This window comes from Leuresthes tenuis, unplaced genomic scaffold, assembly GCF_036924035.1.
Source record: "Leuresthes tenuis unplaced genomic scaffold, fLeuTen1.0.hap1 SCAF_20, whole genome shotgun sequence".
Taxonomy (NCBI): domain Eukaryota; kingdom Metazoa; phylum Chordata; class Actinopteri; order Atheriniformes; family Atherinopsidae; genus Leuresthes; species Leuresthes tenuis.
Genome location: NW_027325374.1, coordinates 7,345,844 through 7,366,999, shown reverse-complemented (window position 1 = coordinate 7,366,999; position 21,156 = coordinate 7,345,844). Strand labels below are relative to the sequence as shown.

The window sequence follows — 21,156 nt, the reverse complement described above, 5'->3', positions numbered from 1 at the left end:
TTTCAAATCTTGTGCATTAGATTAATTGTAGGACCCAAGCAGCCAAACATCACAGAGATCTACAGCTGTCAGCAGGCATCATTTCTGGCCTCTCAGCTTGGCCTCTCTTCTAAGTAATGCTGCATCCCTGTCATCCCAGTTAAAGGGCTTGGGGTAAGTGACTCACAGTGAAAGTGTTTGCTGCTTTTATTAGATAATTTCAAATCCATTAAGACAAAGCAATATGTGTCTTGGTGGATTAAAAGAGTATACGTGTAAAACAATGTGAAATAGAACAAATAGAGAGTATTCTTTTGAATGTTGTAGTTTCTCATTATAACACCCTGTTATAACCCCCCCACACACACACACACAAAATAAACATAAAAGATCTTTTATTCAGGCATTAAAAGTGCTTTTAAAACACATCTCTAGATTAAAAGTAGGGTAATGTTGAATGAGGTCAAAAATTAAATCCATGTGCTGTACAAAAGAACATTCTTAATATTTCAAGCACTTGTGAATAAATCAGCTGCATGGGCATCGTGTTACAGTGTATAGAAATGGGATTTTTTTTTCCCCCTGTGATTTGTAATATTTTTATTTTTCCCAGGTTGAATTAGTCCTCAAAAGGTAAACAGCATTATAAACTGTGTCTACTAATTGTCTGGACTGTCACAGATGAACTATAACCATGAAGACCAAATCCATTTTTGTCTGATTAAAACTTTGGTGTAAATTTGACTCCCAAAAATCTAAATGGGTTCAAATCAGCAGGAACGGTGAAGAGACATCTGTGCATGTCCAGGTTTATGATGTAAACAAGGAAGTCTCGAGTAACATTTCTAACGTGTGGCTGCACCACACATAGAAAGTGGCGAAAGCTACAGTGATGCTTCAGTCTATGTGCATCTCATTAAATCAACTGCACACATAGTACTGTCTAACTGCCCTTTGTTAACACTGAGAACATATTGCTACTGTGTTCGTCTAAAACACCATTTTTTTTGTTGTAATCAACCTGTGCTGCTAAGATCCTGGTTATTGAACAAAATCCACCTTCTGAATAGCTGTAATGGAACATAATGGTTGTGATGTCAGTCCCAGTTCTGAGATCGGACTCTAAATGAAACACATTTTTATAGCTGTTGTGTTAATTTTTCTTAGTCCAGTTAATTCAGGCCACCATGTTTCTTTTTTAAGCTGTCATAAGAAAGTATGGAACACACGAGTCTTCAGACTCCTCGTCCGAGGAACATTCCTCGTAGAGAATTTAATCCCCTTAAAAAAATTTGAACAGCTGCCCGAACTGAAGAATGGGAACCAACGCGTTTCCCGTTTGTTCCCGTGAAGGTTCCAGAAGGAGGACGAGCAGCGCTGGAAATCCTCTATGCTGACTTCGTACTGACCTGGTCCCCACTGAGAGACACGGACCAGAGTCACAAAGGAGGCAAAACCACAGGTGTGAGGAGAAATGCCGTGAAACACAGACTCCCCAGGCCTCACGGGCGCTCCTCTCTCCCAAATCATTCCAGCCTCCTCTGCCACTCCCATGCCACTGAGGTTACAGAGGGCCTGAAGGCAGACCTCCTCCAGGTCCTCCTTATCTGGAAATCGGAGCAGGATGGCAACAAGACGAGGCACTGCGCCTCGCCTTAGTAACAGTTCCTGCTGCTTAGCTGAAGAGGACAAAAGAAGTATTTCCACATTGACCTTTAGTTAAATAATAAGCACTTGATTTATGTTCATAAACATCACTCAGCTTTAATGGGAAGGAAACAAACGGGGCCAAGAGAAGTACTAGCTTTCTTAATAATATTTAGACTGTTCTCTAATTTCAACATTCTAAATACACCCTGAACGCTCCGACTGCAAAAAGAATGTGGCTCGTCTTCTATAAACTAAACACAATGGGAATGAATCCCATCTGCACAAACTCAGCTTTTTTATCTTTACCCACGTTTTTCCAAGGAAAAACAACAATTATGTCTTATTTCTAAGTTCTGTTTTACTCCCCCAAATAAGGCAGAGCGGTGCATTATGACACAGAAACGATTTGGTCTGATCTCAGAGCTTGTGAAATTCAGAGAGGATTTCCAGATTAAATCGTGTCTAAACTGTGAATCTGATACATTTCCACTGACTGATCTGAAGCAAATACACAGCGTAACGTCACCAGACGGTAGCAGTATTGGCTGTGGTTGTTGATTTGTAAAAGAAAGAACTATCCTAAGTAAAAACAACAACTCCTGTGGAAATCTTGGATTTTATATCATATCTGGAAAGATGCCAGTCAATTATGTGAGTTAACAGTTTGCCAGCTTAGAGGCAAAATAGCTGCTGTGTCACATTGTTTTAATCTTTGCCAGGTCAGATGCAATTAGGTGTTTCCAATCCCTCTAACATGCAACAAGTCTCCTTAGAAACAAGAACTTCCTCCAGTGGAGGGTTTTTTCTTCCTCACATCTAAGTAAGAATCAAACACAGTCAGGGGGAATTGGGAGTAGTAAACTCCTGTTAACTACAGGTGACACTGGTGGTGTTTTAAATATTTCACGTGACTTACAGCTGTCATAGGACATGCGTGAGATGGCTCTTGCAGCATGAATGAGCAGCTCTTCATTTGTACTGGTCAGGAGCGACAGCAGCGCCGTAACCAAGCCTGCGTCACCGAAACCTTTACGAACCACAGCTGACGGAAAACAGGAAAAACTCCATAAATGTTCAGAAAAATGCACAGCAAAGAGTGAAGAAGTGGACTAAAATCTCTTGAAGCAAACATAATCTTTAGGTCCTATCAACGATCATTCGGTGACTGATATTTAACACTTCAATAATGAATAATAAACGGCATCTGGATCTATGCGAATAACCTACATTCTTTGGCAAGCTCAGCCACCAGTTTTGCCGTCAGCAGGGTCAGAGGCCCTCTGCTCCTCAGCGATAGGGCCAGGATGGGCAGGATCCCACTGATCACTACCTGCTCAGCAGCGCCTTTCTCTGGACGAAAAGAAAAGAAAAAAGAAAAACCTCAATATTCTAACCAATACGATCGTTATCACTAAACAATCTAACATATCAGAATCATTTTATGAGGCCAAAAGCAGAATATTTTGTCTTTAGAGATGAGATTGTGTGAACTGAACATTTATCAAGCTGTGGCTGTTAAGTATCTTTAATCTTTGAGCAGAATGGAGTCTTTTAGTGTGGTTTAGCAACACGCTGCATGCAATCTCGCTGACCCTTATTTATCTCTGCTCCTGTTGCTTTCGCGTTGCGAGGCACAGATACAGCTTAACGTCTACTGAAATACTGTCATCCCTCTGCAGGCTCTGAACCCTTATTCCTAATTGATGTGGTTTTGCAATAAGTGTTATCTTTAGATTGAGAACTATCATGATATAGATGCTAATGCATGGATTAGATAAGCGGTTTGTGCAATCAGATTAATTTAATATGAAATGCGTGTTGTGATAGTAAAAATAAACCTAATCTATTCTAAGCTCTGATTTATTTTACACAGTGTGATAGCTGATCCTTAAGGAATAGCACGACTTAAAATAAACTCCTCTTCGAAGTGATTATCTTAAAGTGTTAAAGAGTGCAACCAAATTAACTCACTCCTCTCCTTGATGTTTGCCAGCACTGTGTTCAGATGGGGTTTCAGTTCGTCTTCAATCAGCTCCACACCAAGGACTCTGATAGCGCCCAGTGCATTGTTCAAGTTGTCTGATGAGAGACAAAAAAGATAAATGAGTCAAGAAAAGGTGACAAATAAAAGGTTAGGTGGCATGGATGCTGTATGGGGGCATAGGGAATATGAGTTTCACTCTAACAGTTGTTCAGCTCACATGCAGGGACTATTACAGCAGTACAGCTGATGTGGGCTACATAAGAACTACACTTTAAGCAGAAGATAAGCTGAAAAGTATACAAGCACATTTTAGTTCAACACCTTCTAAATCCAGATGTTAGCCTATCTTCTTTCTTACGGAAGCCAATGCCTGTGACGGATATTAATGCCATTGTTTTCTGATGACGAGTTAACTGATTTCATCAAGACTACAAAGATGGGTTAAATTTGCCTCATTGTCTCGAGAAATCGAGTGACTGGTGGTTGATTTGATCACACAGTTGTGCGTGTAACTACACAGGGAGTATAAATGCAAAATCTTATTTGCAGCAGTCAAATGTTGACCAAATCCAACTTCTCTGCTTCAACCAGCAGCTTCTCCAATGAAGCCTGTATGTTTTCTGGTAATTACAATACAATTAACTTGATCACTACAAACAAGCTTTGTTATCTCAAGATAATGGGATCATTTGAACTTGTGATCTTGAGATAACAGTATTACAAAATAATTTGAAGCATGGTCATTATTGGCAACCTTAGCTTCTGGTTTAGATCCAAATAACCAGTATTTTCATTAAGTGTGAGGTCTTTGTGGTACTGTGCATGTAAGAGGAAGTCTACACTTTAGAACCATATTAGCAGCTGAATTTAAACACAGGGGTACCCTAAACTAAAAGCTACCATTGCAGATCATGTTAATGTTTAGCAGCCATTGGACCTGGCTCCAAAAATCTAATCAGCTCCTATATATACAGGAAGTAACGTAGCCTGGTACAGAGAAAGGTTTAAGTTATGCATAGTTATAGTCTTCTGAAGTAGTTCTGAATGAGTCCGTGTCTTAAAATGGAAGTGATCAGCTTCTTATTAACTCTTATTAGGACATACACACAACTGTGAGGCACCATAGGGTTGCCTTCATGTTCTCTATCAAACGCACTAAGTGGTAGAACAATGGTCTAGTCATGTGTGACCAGCATTTGTCAAACGTTTACTTCAAGCAGACCATTACCATGAGCAGAAATAGTCAAAGAAAATATTCAAAACAATTGTTCATTGTGCTGTTGTGTTCGACAGATCTGGCTTCAGATGTGACATTAATTCAAAGGAAAATGTGTGTGTTATTAAACCCGGGGGCTATTTTTCCAGCTCTTAGCATGTGATTAACTGAACAGACCGACAACTGACCCTGTACGGATGTCGGGTCACCAAATGTTTAGCTGAAATTACTTCTGCTCTGCCTGCAGCCGCCGTTCTTGGAATTATATTTTTATTCAAGGGAAAGCACTCTGACTCCTCTCCTATTGGACGGATTGCAGGCAGAATGGTCAAAATGGTAATTGCAAACATGATCTGTGAGACAAGTGTTTTTGGCCATATGTAACATAGCTAGCCATAATTTTCACACAGTCGCACAAACGTATTGAAAAAGCTTTTACTTCTGTCCATTTAAATCAGAAGTGCTTTCACCTGAATTGATTTTGGTGATTGTTGATCGGTTGTTGATTTTTTCCTGCTACCATATTGGATCTATTCCAAAATATTTAATTAGTCACCATTCGTGATTTACCTAAGCTGGAAAAAAGGGACTAGTTAAAAAGCACTTGGAGCTTTCCTTTAAGTTAAGACGTACAGCTGTGAAGTCATTTTAGTGCAATACCACATAATCTAAACTGATCATTTAAACTACCAAAAACAGCAGATTGACTATCACTGCAATGTTTACATAGGTCAGTCAATTCTGATAATTCTGCTTCTGTAGTTTCTGCATGAATATCAGGGCAACAATGGATGCCTGGAACGATAGAAACATATATTGCAAATTATGAAAAAACGCTACTTGTCCATAAACACTGATATATCCATCTTATTGTGTTGTAAAGGGGGGAAATGCTGGTTTGCACGTCTTCAATGGTCGCAAACTGGAAAAATACAGTGTTTTCCAACATGCCGATTACCCTTTAACTTGACTAATTAAGCTACTCAGCAGTAAAGAATTATCTTTGAACATGCAAAGTGTTCGGGTTATCTGAAGCGCATTAACATCGAAGCCAACATTTAAGGTCCAACACGTACCGACAGTTAACTTCACAGTCATCAGCCATCCCCACTGTTCCACTCACCGTTTGGCGTGCTGGGCTGCAGTCGACTGGATATGCGTTTATCTCTGTGGGCTCGAGCGTGTTTGTAGGAGAGTGGCACATTAGGGTGCCCCATTCTGCTCAGTCCTGCCGTCTCCGAACCGCTGATGGTGAAACTTTCTCAGTTTGACTCCCACAAGTCTCCCACAACACGCAGCACTTAATGAAACTGCCCTCCTTTTTTCCCCTTTCAGCACTGCCCTTTGGAGTCATTAGCTGTGGCTTTTAGGGCCCCTACCTCAACCTGAACTTCACTTTAATGGAGCTGCTGCATTTCATGCCGCCTTTCGGCGTTGTTTTGTGCAAAATGAAAGTCTACTTCTTCTCTTTTTCAGTTTACGTCTCGTCTCGCTCCTCTTCTTTTTGATCCAGTTGGCTATCTCCTCCCTCTCTGGGTTATTACAGAGAAAATCCTCACTAAAGCTGCGCCCTCATCCAACAGCCATGTGTGTGTGCGCGTGTGCACAATTAAGGTATTAACACTTGGCTGACTCTGCTGAGTGTATTCCTACCGCCATAAAATCTCCCATGATGCCTTTCTGCTTCTAGAACGTCTGAGCCAAAACAACAACATGGGCAGATGGGGATCTGGCATCTACACAGGTGGGTTCACCCAGTCAAGAACGCACTTTATAATTCAGCTTGACTCCTTTAAAACATTTCATTAACAGGAACATATACATACACACACCGTGTCAGTATTTCTGAGCTGGTTTATTTTTCCTTCGAAACAAAGTATATATATTTATATTTGATTCTACTCTTATTGTAGTAAAAACAGCAAACAGAAAAATCATTTTCAGAACTCGAGATCTAAAACAATAAATAAAACAGAAGAACAAGAGACCCCGTACCATCGGCAAATCCATACATAATCCTGATCTCCATTTCTTCTTCTTCTTTTTTTTCTGAAAACAGCATGAAGACATTATATCTACTTTTACTGCTATTAAAAAAGAAAGAAAAAAAACTTATTGGCTTAAAGGAATAGTTTGACATTTTCAGAAATGCAGTTTGCTGCCACTTGGAGAACAATATCGACACCACACGTGTGTCATGTAGCAGGTTAGCTTAGCTTAGCGTAACGAATGGGAAAGGGTAGAAAAAAAAAGAAAAAGTGTAAAGCCTTGTGAACCAACCTGTTGTGCAGCTTGTTGTTTTTACCATTTCGGTTTTTGTACATAAACTGATGGAAAGTGATGGCTTAATGCGTCAGAAAATCAGCTCCTTAACACGACGTGTCAACTCGTGGTCTCTCTGCTCTAATAAAATCCTGGTTTCATAACTGCAGCATCATCAGTAACTTAAAGACGATGTCTGCGCAGGGAGTTTAGCTCTGCTTCCGTGTACGATGATCTCACACCAAGAAAGTTCGAAGCGGCAGAAAGTCTTCAATGTGTACTCACAGTCCGCAGCATTGGACACACTTCAGTCAATAACTTGAGTCCGTTGCTGTGCTTGTATTCTGGGAATAAGTGTAGCTCAACTCAACTGTGCATGTAACTGTCCTGAGAGATGGAGCTCACTCTGATTGGCTGTTGGAGACAGCAGGGTCAGCAGGAAATGTATTTCTGCAGCACAGTGTGTGTGTGTGATATATTTCAGGTAAGTAAGTTTAGCTTTCTGTTCTTTCTGTGGAGGACCGACATCGTGTAAGATTGCTGTTGTACTGGGATTTGTGTTTCAACACATAATTTCCAAGTCAAAATAACTTATACAAGCTCAATGCAAAAGAAACACTTTGTTAATGCTCAAAACAAAAGATCAACAAACACGTGGCTGTTTGCAGCTACATGCTGCAAGAAAGTAAAGAAAATGTCAAACTATTCCTTTAACTTCCTCTCCAAGACTTAAGGCCCGATCCCAGTTTTCACACTTGGCCTTACCTCTCCGTTTTGCAGAAGTAAGTTACCACTACTCCTTCATTTTTAAAGGAAAAAGGCACACCTACCCTACCAACAACTATGACAAAAGTCCTGGTGGTAGGGCCACGGGAAGGAATTAGGAATGTTGCCATGATACGGCAGCTTGTGTTGTTTCTCTCGTAGGAGCTCAGGCCAGACCTCCTGAGCTGGATGACTGGGTTTTCTTTTGAATAGGACTGTTACCTAGTCTTTACAACAGTCATGTGACCAGTTGTTAAACAGTTCCAGCTGAACTGAGACCACTAGAAACGGCCTCATAACCCACAGAGACCAGGGTGAGGACGTTATTCTCCACATCATCTGGTTTGCTCTGCTCTGCTTGGGTCTCAACAGGACCAGAGGCTCCGGTTTCTGGCCGTATTTTCTTCCTGGCTCTGGCTCGGACCTTGCCTTTGGAAACGATCTTTCCTTGCTCTTTCACCCCTCCAGACATCTTGTGAAGCTTCTCGTTGTCAGCCGAGCGGATTTTGCGGTGCCGCCTGCGGATGCGACGCAAAGACGGCCCCGAGTCAACTGGGTCTGATGCCGCCGCGCCAGACAGGATGCGAATCTGCTGCTCGATCACCATAACGATCATGTCCAGTGCAACGTCCAACATTCCAAGGCCGAGGCCATGAGTGACATTGTCAAACGCTCCGCTGTTAACCGGATCCTTGAAGCATTTTCTCATGTCCTCAAGATGGTTTCTGGGAGAAAAAAAAAAGAATAGGGAGGGGGGCTGTTAATTCATTATGTTGATTCTGATAAACACAAGACCTATCGTATGGACATTCGTACTTAGTTTCAATAATTTTGGACCAGTGCTGAACTGTGTTCGTCTCGGGGATGAGCTGTTTAGCCATGTTGCTGTAGTCGACGTAATCGTGTGCAAAATCTTTCATGTCTTCACACAGAGCTCTGGTGTCGCCTAAAATGAAAGAGTCAAATTTAAAGTCTTCTAAAATCTTCTACATACTCTCAAATGTAGCACTGCTCTGCACCCACACACAGGTCACCTTCAGTGAGTTTGGAGAACGAGGAGGAAACGGAGGTAGTTGTGCTTGGCGTGAGGCCAAGGACATTCAGCGACTCCAGAAGTGTTTTCTTGCTGGCTGGGCCTCTGCTGACCCGAGTGTACGCCGCCAGAGAGCGCAGAGACATCTTCTCTGGGGCCTGCAGGCGCCTTTTAATTTCATCATAAGAGATGAGATATTTCCCTGAAGATGGAGAAAGACAGGAGGAGATAAATTAGCACCGCGAGGTTGGGATTTAACAGCATGTGATTGAATCCGAAAAGGCAATTTGTTGAAGTAAAACAGTTTTATCTACCAGCAAACCAAAGTGACAGAAAAACTGAACTCAAAAGCTTGAAATTCAGGAGAGCAGAATACACATTTGCATTTTACATGGACTTTAATTCATAGAACGTGCTGCAGTAACCTCAGTTTGCACTGATGGTGTGATTTTTACAAAGAACTGGCCACTTACGAGCCTTAGATCCTTTCATGTTGGGATCCAGGAGTGACGAAACCTCTGCAAACGGCATGTGGCTCGTGGACTCTGGGTTCGCGGTCGAGTTTTGTGGAAGCTCCTGATTCTGTGACACATCCTCACTTTGGACTGAGGCAGAAACCTGCATTTGAGGCTGAATATGATGCTGAATGTTATTCATTTCCATCTGGTTCTGGTCTAACGGAGCCTGATCCTGTTCCTGAGGCAGGACTAATGTGTTTTCAGTTAAACCGTGCAGGGTCATGCCCCCTTGTGATACACTGCTGCCTTGCTCTGAAGACATCTGAAAAATGCCCATAACTGGCTTTACCACTGTGAAGAGCATGTTCCCCTGCGCATCCAGACCCACCACCTGAGTGGACGGGTCCATGTCTCTGCCCAAATGTTACCTTTCAAGCTGCAGGAGAAGAAAAAGGAGTACAATTATCAGTTAAGGCTAACTCTGAGGCTTGCAAATACAGTCCAACACTTTCACAAGTGGTAATGGATAAAGCTGACCTGATGAATGGGGCAATAAGCCGACTCCCTCTCTTCTAGTTAAGTCCTCAAAAGAAATGTTACAAGATGTGACTTTTATCCACTTTCATGATGTTTATGAGCACTCATGGCAACCCCACAGCTAAAATTTCATCTGAAAAAGAAAAAAAACAGGAAAAGTGGTTAGTAATTGTGGTTTGTGTTGTTTTGTTTTAGCCTTAACTTAAGACAGTTTGCACAGGTGACAGTATATTTGTAACAATACTCAAACGGAACCCTTGATGGGGATATTTCTGTATAAACCATATTTATTTGGCATGCCACGTGTTGTTGAATAAGTAAAGTGACGTTGACCTCTATTATTTTTAGTAATCGACATGGAAAACACTTGGGTGTTGTTGGAAAAACAGAGATCCCACAGTACAATCTATTTTTTTTTCTATTTTTTGTTTTTTCAGTCATGCATGTCCTTTAGTGCTTTTCTTGCCCATTGTGTTGAGATATTTCAGTATTATCAGGTTAAATCTATTGATTTGTATCTGCCAACTTTGTCTCAGGAATATTTTGTACAGAAATTGAACCGATTACCTAAAATACAGTTTCCAAATTAGCTATATTGTTGTTTAGGCTGTATGCAAAAGCAGAAAGGAATGATTAGCAAATAATCTAAACCTTAGAGGAAAACTGAACAGAGACAACATATCAAATATTAAAATTGGAGTTAATAATATTTGGAATTTGATGCCAAAGAGAAGCAAGACGAGACTGGAAAGCACATCATATAGATGTTAATTTCACTCTGAAATAGGTTAAAAGATAAAAGGTCAGTGGCAGGATTGGTTCTTTCAAGATTGGGAGAGATCCAGAAAAACTGCCAATGGTCTCGTTCCAAACTCGTTCAGGATGAACAGGGCGAAGTTGCATTGGAAATGGTGGATGCTGCATTCATTATTTAAATGTCTGATTTAGAGCACAAATGCTCTAAATCCCACATTGTTTGGTGCTGTTTGCATGGAAAAACACGTGCAAATAAAAAACTAACAGCCCTAACATACAACATAGGTTCATCCAGGAATGAGGTACCACAGCTGCTACGAGCGGTGCGGTCTGTCTCAGCTCGGCTGACCCGAGAAGAAACGCTTGTACCTGAAGGCGAATGAGGGGACAGCTGTATATTTCCGGTTAAACAAATCAACTGTGCCTGTCCCAAGTGATGAAGTTATTTAAAGACAACTGTGAGAGGCTGGCGAATACATGTGACGTCAGCGACTGCGTGATCATACGGTTTTAAGTCTCGCGCCAGTGTCCCAGTCAACATTTCCGAGGCGCAAACAAGTAACTTCTAAAATATAACGCCAAAAGCCAGTTGTATAATATTGTGTCTAAAATTCTGGACACAGAGTTAACCAAGCTGTAGACTGATAGTTGTAGCTTCAGTTGTACCCCCCTCCCCCTCCTGAACTTTAAGCTAAAAAGACGTAAATTTGATCAAAACAGCTGTATTCAACGTAACTAACATACATCATGGCTGCTAGCCATTACTGCTAATGTTTTCTGTCCAGCAGGCCTGCAACGTTAAACTGGAGCCGACAGCAGCGGGACATATCACGATTCAACGAATGCACTTAAACTCTAACTTTAGATGCAACTGGTGACGGCTGTCCCACTCACCGAAATGCCGTCTATTTTTTCTTACAAGAACACTGATCCTAGAACGGTCCGAGTCGAGGCGAGCGACATTTTCTCTTCTTCTCTGCTGATGCTTCGGCGGGTTGCAAATCAGCCATACAAACCCTACAGAAGGAATAGTAATCCCGCCTCTCATTGGTCGACGGACACGTCAATCAGTCAACAAGCGCGTTTTCATTGGACAGGGTTACAGTTGGTAAGAAACGATGGGCGGCATTTCCGTTTCTGAAGTCTTTTATTTAATAATTTGACTGCTTTTCATTTCTCACTGATTTTAGGAGATGTTATTGACAATAGATCGGTTCCATAATCCATAAAAGCAATATGCGTATACTAATATTATTTTTTTTTAAAAAGTACTTAAGTACTTAACTAGTGCCTCCCCTTTGGTACAACTAAACGCAAGGGCTCACAGGAGAAAAGGTTATTGTTGCAACGTACAGCTGCTTGGATAGTGCAGTCATTCCCTGCTCACCTGTTACCACTGTCCATCATCTAGTGGGCATTTTTTTTAATATAACATGTCAGATCATGTTTGGTTTCCAATCTATTCCTAGCGACAGTTTGTTTTTTATTATGATGTCCCTGCGATGGACCAGCAGCCTACTCACTTTTGCGGTTGCATTAAAACGGATGCCATTATTCAACATAATTATTCAGACCTTTTTTTCTGTTTGGCAAAGATAAACTATCACTGCTGGCCATTTTTACTCATAGATAAGCTTGTCTTGTTAATTACTGTAGATTCTTTATCTGAATGGCCGATAAAATGTGTATTTCATACCATTTGCATCATTTTAAATTCGAATCATTCAGATCTTTGAATTTCTACTAGATATGCGTTAATACTTTTCAATTTTTAAATGAGGACACAGAGAACCAAAACAAACCAGAAGTCCTTAAAACCTCAGGGGAGAAGCAGCAGCTAAAGAGGCAAACAAAAACTACCTATTCAGACTTGTAGGAGTATATAAACAAAAACACTTTTAGCCATTTTCTTTGTCAGGTTTAGGGGTCCTTTGGAATCATCTATACAGATTGTCTTTGGGGCACTGTCAGAATTAAAAGAATCTTTCATTCAGACACTCGGGGGTAACTCATATGTCATAAGCTCTGCATTTGCTGTTTTAAGCCAAACTGATTTTCAGTCCAAGCGTATGGACTCAATTTGTCTAGGACCCAAACGTCACACTCCTCGGTTGCTCGAAGTGACATCTATCAATTATGTTAAAAGTGAAATAAGTCAGCTATGACGGAGGGCCTGCTTGGATTATCCACTCGTAGATTCAAGGTGGAAAACAGATTTCTACTCATGCTTCATCATTTTGATCAGAAAAATCTGTTTTGAGCTTTGCAAGCATATTAGATGGAGTGAAAATATCTCCTGAGGAGAGCGATGTTTTGAAAATCCCTGTCCATCCTTCATTTTGTTTGGCACTTATCTAAGGTTTTTTTTTGCTAACCCATCATTCATTTATTAATTTTTTTCTTGTTGAGCCATTTCATATCAACATTACACAACCAAAAGACTTGAGTGGTTGCAGCAAAGAATCATTCCTTATCATTGAAAAAAACAGAAGAAGTTAAGGTTTAATCAGCATTACTTCAAAGAAAAAAAAACAATAAGCAGGTCATAATGACCAAAAATAAGAGATATCACTCAGGACAACTCACATAAGGACGGATGTGTGCACCCTCCCTCTTAACGTCTGATCTACCTTAATCTAAAGGAGATAAATCCACAGAAAGACTGCCTGACCAATCACTAAAAACAAGCAACAACAATCAGATCAGAGAAACTGTGTTTGGAGACACAATCAGAGGGGAGGACAGAAATGGAGCTGAGCTGCCTTCCCCTCTTTATTAGTTTGCTTCAATCGACTGGACCAGAAACACCTGGGGGAGGAAGACAAGATGGCCTGTGGAAATACATGCATTTACCCATCAGAACCAGCAGAGGGGGCGCATGTAACGTCTATGAATGATGATAATAATTTAAAAAAATGTTTTATATTATTTACATTGTTTAAGCTGATATAATGTCAATAACTGTCTTTGTGTGCTACATATATATTTGTTTGGATGGGATGGTTGTTGTACAATTGCTTTCAGTTCCTTTACAACAGCCGTGTTACGTTCACAGACAACAAATCATCACCTCTTTTCGCTGTTTTGTAGTAATTGATAGTATATCTGAAGCTGCAACTTCAGTACAAGAACAGCTTTCATGTATTAATTTTGCATGCTCTTGAGACTATTTATTCATAAAAGATATTCCTTTTTTCCAACGTTATTGTCGCTTTGATGTGTTTTAAATTGGGCACAGAAAGCTGTTACTCCACTCTGCAGCTTCACTGGCTCTGCAGCAGCAGAGCATGAGTCTCTGGGTGGTAAACGAGCATCATTGTCTTGACTGTCTTAACTGCTTGCACCTGTAAAGTTTGGATAAGAGATGCCTGTTGAGGCTTGCAGATGCCATTCCACCTTTAACGTATTAAAGCACTGCAAGCCCTGCATTTTCATTTCAAACTACATTTTTTTCTATCATAAGAAAATGGGAAATACTGTAAATAACATAGATAAGAATATGTTATTTCATAATATTACTTGGTACAGAAGTATCATCGTCTTTGGTTCCTGAAGGTTCAGCTGTTGCTCGTAGAAAAACTTTTTTTTTTCAGCATAGTTGTACCATTGTGCAACTTTATGGTCTCGTCTATGATGATGAAAATTACCAGAATTTATTGTGCGTTCTCCTACAAAAACACAGCACAACGTCCCTCCCAGTAGACTGGAAAATAAGACATTTTATACAATCGTTCAAATTTATTTGGGTACAAAAAAAAAAAAAAATACAAAATAAAACAATAGAAAGTAGTAATTATGAAAGCAATGTCAACATCATAAAAGAAAAGGCAACAGTCAAATAATGAAAAACGTGACCCAATGAATCTGGAAAAAACTACACAAACGTGACTTTTAAAAGGTGAATTTGTGGTGTGGAAAGGCAGAGACCTGGGAAGTGCGGGAATACAGCATCGAATCCACAAGTGCACAATAAATCAAACTCATCAGAGAAGAAAGTCCACAAATACCAGTGTGCCACATCGCAAAAGTCTCACTACAAGAAACATTTGTGCTGACATGTTTAGACTGTAGGCCACAGCTCAATAGGCTGCATTCACATTGTTGTTAGCGTGTATTTTCTCTACTTCCTTTTGCCTTTTCCCTCAGTTCTTATATACAACAACCCACTGAGGCCGAGTCCCTTACGCATCCCCTATTTATATAGTCTCAGGGCTTCATAGTGACCACTGGAAGTTACAGAAACCACATACACTCACAAAGAACAAACAGTAGTACACTCTGGCGTTCACATTGAGCTCGACATCATCCTGACTTGATGAAACAAGTAATTCAGCACAACAGCAGGTTAAAGTCAAAACACTTGACAGGAACGAACACGCGCTGTACGTCTGCCAATCTTTGTCTTCTGTAGTAGATTTCTGGGAGCTGGACGGTTGCTGCCATCCCTCAGTGCTCACAACTAAGATTGAACAGCGGGAGGCCTGCGTTGGCATCGTAGATTAGCGCCGTAGACTCTGTCTCGTAATCTGGCCTCATGTCACTGAGGGCTTCAGTGTTTATTTTAAGGGGGATGCGATTGGAAGAGGGCTCTCTTTCGGGATCAGCTGGTGCTGGGCTCAGTGTCTGCGTGTACGCTGAGCCCCGGTGCCCGCCGTGGTCACGTAGAGGAGGGGCTGGGGCTGCCGGAGCTGAGGTCCTCGCTTCAGGTTATTCATGTTGGCTGTGGAGCCCTCAGCATTTAAGCCTATAGGGAAAGAAAATAAGACTAATTTAAAATAGAGATCATATCTACTAACATTTTAAGCCTCTTGGAGTCAGCGCAAACTTTGGTGTAATTTCTGATGGTATTTAGCAAAAGGCCCAGCGTACACAGAGTGATCTGTTGCATTTGCATCTATGGGAGTTTCCCTCTCAGGGCACAAAACTTGGGGAGGAAAGTATTTAAATGAATCACTTTACAAAGCTTTGAGCCTTGCAGTTCAGAAACATCTGACATGCCTGTGGTGGCTGTGCAGGGGAGGCACAGTTGTTGCGCAGCATCAGCTGGAGGAGAGGTGTGTGTGAAGCAAGATATCAATATACACATCATGAAACCTGCAGGGATATCGTCATCCACTTATTATTCGTGAGAACAGAGAAAAACAGTCGAGCATCATCAGATGTCAAGGCATCTGGGTTTTTTTTGTTAATAGATACCTGTAGATGACTACAGTTGTGAGCTATTAGCTAGAAAACAGGCTGAGACCACAATCTGATTCCTTATAAATAAATAAAGCTTATTAGTTTACATGTTTTTTTGAAGGTTTGTCCATATGCTTGAAAGATGGTGCCACTGAGTCTTGAAGTTTTAGTTTAGTTTTACTGTCAATTTTGCCATATTCTTATCTCAGAAATACCAACCTATCCAGACCACAGTGCACAAGTTGCTCCTTTAAACAGGGCTGTCCTTGTTGGACATTCAAAGTTACGACATGATCTAATTTTCTGTTTGATGCATCGATCCTTAACAAGCTCATTTACCACCAACTCACTGTATTTAAGACAGAGGAGGGGCGTGCACTTTCTGACAGTGCAGACATCTCCTCTCTGGCAGAGACAATGGTTTACCTGTTTGATGGTTGTTGTGGGGGGGCCTGACTTTGGCGAGAGGCGGCACTCCTCTGTACTGAGGACGTAGCATGGGGGCCTGAGGTTGACCGTTGATGTGGAGATGAGGGTCTGATGTGCTGTCCAGAGGGCGAAACCTCTGAGCTGTGGTTGTCTTTGTTTGAGGCAACTGCAAGTGAGAAAGTAAGAAATCAGTGAGTCATGAGAGACTAAGTTCCCACATGGCAGACACCCAGTAGTTTTCAGATAATACTTATTTACTGTGCTGCACATGAAAAATACTCACTGCTTGACCAGTGACCTCGAAAGAACGTGAGCGTCTCTTCTTGCGACGAGCTTCAAAGTCCACCTCACGCGGCGTTTGGTTCTTGGTGGCAACCTGGCGGTTACGGGGGCGCGTCCAGGTCACCTGTAGACCAGGTCCTTCCCCGGTGCTGCTGGATAAGTTATCGTCTGAGGTGGCATGTCTCAGCTCAGGGCTGGGCTGTCTTCCACGCCGCAAAGGTAAACCTCTTGGGGGAGCCTCGCTTAAAGAGAGATTACTTTTCTGCTTCGTGGGGTCCAAGGGAGAAGGGGCGAGCGGTATCCGCAGGGCATCCACCTCCTGGGCTTTGGAGCGCCGGCGGGCAGCTTTTACCACAATGTTCTGGACCCCCTTCAGGATCTGTTGGCGCTCTGTGCAGGCAGGGAGATGGGCGGCGTTTTATTTAAACTGCACTGTCATAGTAACTGGATAGAAAACGGGGAGCCTCAGCTTTACAGTAAGTGAATGAGCCAGATTTTTTTAGCAAAGCACACTGTCAGGATTTACTAAAGGCACAGAGAAAAGTTAGTACCTGAAAGGCATCAACAGTTATTTCCGTGCGCTTGCATGCATTATATCAATTGATGTAAGCTTCGACTGCATTGAGAAGACTTGGGGGAGGACGGTATGTAAATTAATTATATCAGAAAGTCATGCTTCTAAATACATTCTGTGATTATTTACTGCAGCTAAAATTCTGTCTGAATCTTTTCTGTGCCTGACACAGCTGTAATTACAGCTGTCGTTAAGAGGTGTTGCTACCACTGCATAGCAGAAAATCATAGAGGGGAGAGAACTTTCTCCACTCGTGGGGATTCATTTGAAAACCTTCTGGAAGATCAAAGACTTCATTCTTTCCAGTGTATTGTGGTTTCTCTACCTTTGATCTCAGTATGTATTTTGTATGCTGTTTCTGGGCCTGAGGTTATTCATAAAAAGAGCATGATAGTCCAAAATGACTAAGATGCCCTCCTAAAAGCCAAGCAGAAGTTACAGGAAGTTTATCATAAAAGTTCAAGATGGCTTCTTCTTCGAGAACAGCAGCCTCTTCCATGAAGATCTATTTAGTTCAAACTATTTAATTAGATTTTAGTTAAAAATATCCTAATTCTTTTTTAAATTAAAGGGGAACTCCGGTATTTTTAAACCTAGACCTTATTTCTGTACGTTTATCTACTCACTGAGAACAGTTTGGTGAAAGTTGGCGTCCTTCTGAAGATATTTAGATAACTCGCGATCCATATAACGGAGTGAACGGGGCAAAGACGATGCAGCCTCTAAATAAGGCATTATCTGTCTTTATTTCACCAATACTTTAAGACGAATGAATGAACAAACATGTACTATAGCTCTGTTAGCTCATAGGTGCTGTTATGTGGCTACTTGCAGCTACTGGAATGTTGTGATGCCAGCAGCACACCACACCAGTTTGTCAGATTGTTTCTGGGCTGCAGGGCAGTGCTGCTGGGGTTTGGTCTTTTTAACACATCAGCTTTGTGGCGTTACTGATGTGGACCCGTTTGCGTGGCTCCTTTGTTGGTGATCTCAGGTTGTGAAGTGGTGCCATAATCCAGAGGTATGAGCACAGTCTCCAGCCTTTCATGTTTGCTGTGCAATTAGCAAGAAGTCACCGTATTGTTGAGTACACAGGCAAACCAAAGCCTCAACACCTGCTTGTTTGACTCTAGTTTGAACTGTTCTTAGTAAACTGCAAATCGCTGGTTGATCACTTATATAACTGACTACTTCCATTAGTTCTTTTAGATACTGTAGAGTTCTATTTACCCTGCGCAGTGAATCTGACCCACAAAGTTTCTATAGGCAGAGCTCCTCGCTTGCAAGTTCTGAAAACATTGTTAGATTGAGCACTTCTTTGTTTGTAACTGATATAAAATAACTGAAATAAAATTAATTCACACAATTCAAGGCCATTGACTTGACAAAGAAGAAGCAACTGTATTGTCCAATAACAATGTTTTTAGATTATTTTTCAAACTCAGAACAAGGCAGGAATAAGAATAAGGGGTAAAGTTTGAGTCACCCTCAACCCAAATAGTGGTGTCTCTTATGCTCACATTACTGTTGAAGCAGCTGAAATATTCGTCCAGGCCTAAATCACACTGAATAATGTACTGGATGGAGTATCTTACCATTTCGTGAAAGGGGAATGTCAGTCCCAGCCTCGCTGCTCTCGGTTGATGAGTCCAGGTGGCTGCTGACACTGTGGCTGAGATGGCTGTAGCTCAGAAAGCTGTCGGGAGCCAGAGGTTGCAGCTGCGCACACAACGCGCAGAGTTATTCATCATGACTGCAATAATTTGCTTTCTGTCAGTCAGGCCAACTTAATCAGCTTTTTCTGTGGTGCGTGGGTTGAAAATGTTCTTTCAGTGAAAGATATGTGTGAGCTTAATTAAGACAGAAAGCCATGGTGCTCGAAGTGAAAAGCAAAGTGTGTATTCATTCATGGAACAAGGCACCTCAGTGATAGCTTCGGCACTGAATGAACCAGGGTTCTTAGTGCATTATAAATCATCCGTACCTCTCTGTTGCCCTTTCCATTAATGTGGATGGGAGGTGGAGTCATTACAGCAGATTTCTTCATATGCCTGGCATGAGGGCTGCTCTTGAAAACTCTGTCTCTGATCCAGGGAAATAGATAAGGGGAAAAAAAGTTATACACAGATTTATAAATGCAGATTGCAGGTGAGAAATAGGAAGTCTTCTTACGGCTCAGGATCAGGAAGAATGGGAGGCAAGGTATGTCTACGCATTTTGGCTTGACTTCGTCTGTTATTGGAGCACATGTTGCGCACGCTCTCCTGGTCTGAATCTGCATCTTGCATGTTGTCACGGCCCTGACCAGGGAGGGCAATCTTGGGTAGAGAGCCCTCCTGGAAATGAGAACCTGTGTCAGTTTTCATATAGTCCCTCTTATGGATGATTAAGTGTCTTAATGAATTGATTTTGCCATGCTGTCATCACCTTGATGGTGTGTCTGATGGTCACCTTATCCAGGGCCATGGCTCTGTCCAGTTTCCTCTCATCCAGCTCCCTCATGTACAAATCATACAGTTCCTGGAGGTGCGGCGGTACCGGCAGCCTATGTTCTAAAACAAACAGGGACACAAAATTCAGAAAAACTGAGTTTTAAATTGTTCTTAAAACAACAACAAGACTTGAAACATAACTAAGGAGTAGCCTCTTGACAAACAATACTGATTATTTAAGTCAAATGTTTAATAATGCCCGAAAATGTTCTTGCTTGTGGAAGGCAAAGAATAAAGTCATTTTGATTGACTAACTGATGAATAATATTGCAGCTGCAAGCCTGATCTGTGAAAGGACACAACAAAAAGTTTCATCCAAATACATTTTGAAATCAAGAAGCTGACAGACTCACCATCGATGAACTGCCTCTGCTGCTGAATGATCTCGTCACACAGGTGTCTGTGCTGCTCGAAGCGCTGCACCACAAAGTTTTTCTGCCGGATGAGGTTGTCTTTGAGCAGTGCGTGGGACTGCATCTCAGCGTTCTCGATCTCCAGCTCGTGGACCTTGCAGAGAAGGCTCAGGACCTCGCGCTGCTCCTCTGAGCTCACCCTACGAGGAAGCAGCTCCTCCAGGCGTCGGGCTCGATCCCGAAGCTCCAGAAACCTGCGCTCGAGCAGCCCCTTAAAGGACAGACATGGTGATTTGATCAGTCCAGGTTCTTATAAAAGTATACAAAACTATGAAAAGCAAGATGCTGCAGAGCTACTTTAAGATGCTGACGGACAAGCCCACCTTCTGCTTTTGAATCTTTTTCCGTTCGTCCATTAGTGTGTTCAGGTTCTCTCGAGCCTCCGCCACATCCCGGGTCACTGTGCTGTCTGGGGGAGACTCTGAGGAATCTGAGTCCTTCTCGCTCTCATCCTTATTGACACTTTCCTTCCTCCTTTCCGCACGCCACTTCCTCCTGCGCCTAGTCCGCTCCTGTTCCCAGCTAGAAGAAGAAAAGGCTGTGAGTGCCAGTGATACTATTCTGGGACTGAAAGTAAATTCTTCAACCAGTCACTTGTTTTTGATCATTTCTGGTCAATAAAACCCATAATTAGTAAGTGTTTCATAAATGATTGCAGCTCAGAGTATGGCTGCTATGGTTACCTGCTTTGCAATACACGCTGTGCACTAATTTAAATTTGATTGGTTAAAGTAAACCAAAGCAGTCATAAAGGTTCATACAAACCTATGACAATTAAAGCTCTCGGGGAACATTGGGGAAAATAAGCACTTACTGGAAGTGCATTTTCAATCTATTTTTTTCCAACCTGGATGTTGTACCGAGTATTATTGGTGTCATGTGCTATCTGTGGGGAGAGACACTGACTCTGCAATGATTAGAAGGTGTTTGGAGGTGTCGATCTGGATCTCCATGTTGCTGTTCTCCAGCTCCATCAGGCTCTTCCTGATCTCCATCTGCTGACGGAAGGCATCCAGGAGCTGCTCCTTCAACTGATCCATCTCTGCCCGGCTCTGCTGGCTGGAGTGGGCCTGGACCTCTGCTGCAAGTGGGAAACAAAGCAGAGAGGACAACGGGGAGTAAGACAGAAATGGATAAAATGGGAA

At 41.8% G+C, this 21,156-nt stretch overlaps 3 protein-coding genes across 4 annotated transcripts in view; all 3 read right to left on the bottom strand.

Moving 5' to 3' along the window:
• Positions 1-735: 735 nt before the first annotated feature.
• Positions 736-6,119, bottom strand: LOC140278625 (rap1 GTPase-GDP dissociation stimulator 1). Its single transcript, XM_072373674.1, has 5 exons — positions 5,953-6,119; positions 3,601-3,708; positions 2,857-2,979; positions 2,546-2,671; positions 736-1,658 (listed from the first exon to the last, which is right to left on the bottom strand). Exons 1-5 carry the CDS (start codon positions 6,044-6,046, stop codon positions 1,186-1,188), a joined length of 924 nt encoding a protein of 307 aa, XP_072229775.1. The 5' UTR covers positions 6,047-6,119; the 3' UTR covers positions 736-1,185.
• Positions 6,120-6,684: 565 nt separating this feature from the next.
• On the bottom strand, positions 6,685-11,660 carry LOC140278624 (uncharacterized). Of its 2 annotated transcripts, XM_072373672.1 has the most exons (6): positions 11,535-11,660; positions 9,885-10,017; positions 9,363-9,783; positions 8,891-9,091; positions 8,673-8,802; positions 6,685-8,581 (listed from the first exon to the last, which is right to left on the bottom strand). In XM_072373672.1, exons 3-6 carry the CDS (start codon positions 9,754-9,756, stop codon positions 8,110-8,112), a joined length of 1,197 nt encoding a protein of 398 aa, XP_072229773.1. In that variant the 5' UTR covers positions 9,757-9,783; positions 9,885-10,017; positions 11,535-11,660; the 3' UTR covers positions 6,685-8,109. The 2 variants fall into 2 exon arrangements, with proteins under 2 accessions (XP_072229773.1, XP_072229774.1); XM_072373673.1 differs by lacking the exon at positions 9,885-10,017.
• A 2,735-nt stretch (positions 11,661-14,395) lies between these two features.
• The window catches only part of kif19 (kinesin family member 19), a 33,627-nt gene continuing 26,866 nt past the window's right edge, over positions 14,396-21,156 (bottom strand). Inside the window, exons 11-20 of the mRNA XM_072373903.1 lie at positions 20,918-21,092; positions 20,335-20,533; positions 19,952-20,222; positions 19,534-19,658; positions 19,279-19,442; positions 19,091-19,190; positions 18,702-18,825; positions 16,534-16,922; positions 16,248-16,416; positions 14,396-15,384 (exon numbers count right to left, since the gene is read on the bottom strand). Coding sequence (XP_072230004.1) covers positions 15,257-15,384; positions 16,248-16,416; positions 16,534-16,922; positions 18,702-18,825; positions 19,091-19,190; positions 19,279-19,442; positions 19,534-19,658; positions 19,952-20,222; positions 20,335-20,533; positions 20,918-21,092 — 1,844 coding nt within the window. The 3' untranslated portion in view covers positions 14,396-15,256. The remainder of the gene's footprint in view (positions 15,385-16,247; positions 16,417-16,533; positions 16,923-18,701; positions 18,826-19,090; positions 19,191-19,278; positions 19,443-19,533; positions 19,659-19,951; positions 20,223-20,334; positions 20,534-20,917; positions 21,093-21,156) is intronic.

Excerpts from the sequence above, each read along its gene's own strand:
- LOC140278625 (XM_072373674.1), bottom strand. The coding sequence starts at position 6,046 with ATGGGGCACCCTAATGTGCCACTCTCCTACAAACACGCTCGAGCCCAC. Across the intron at positions 3,709-5,952 it reads GCAGCCCAGCACGCCAAACG|ACAACTTGAACAATGCACTG; the intron begins GTGAGTGGAACA and ends GTCTCTCATCAG. Across the intron at positions 2,672-2,856 it reads GGCTGAGCTTGCCAAAGAAT|CTGTGGTTCGTAAAGGTTTC; the intron begins GTAGGTTATTCG and ends GTTTTCCGTCAG.
- LOC140278624 (XM_072373672.1), bottom strand. The coding sequence starts at position 9,756 with ATGGACCCGTCCACTCAGGTGGTGGGTCTGGATGCGCAGGGGAACATG. Across the intron at positions 9,092-9,362 it reads CATGAAAGGATCTAAGGCTC|GGAAATATCTCATCTCTTAT; the intron begins GTAAGTGGCCAG and ends CTCCATCTTCAG. Across the intron at positions 8,803-8,890 it reads GTTCTCCAAACTCACTGAAG|GCGACACCAGAGCTCTGTGT; the intron begins GTGACCTGTGTG and ends CTTTCATTTTAG.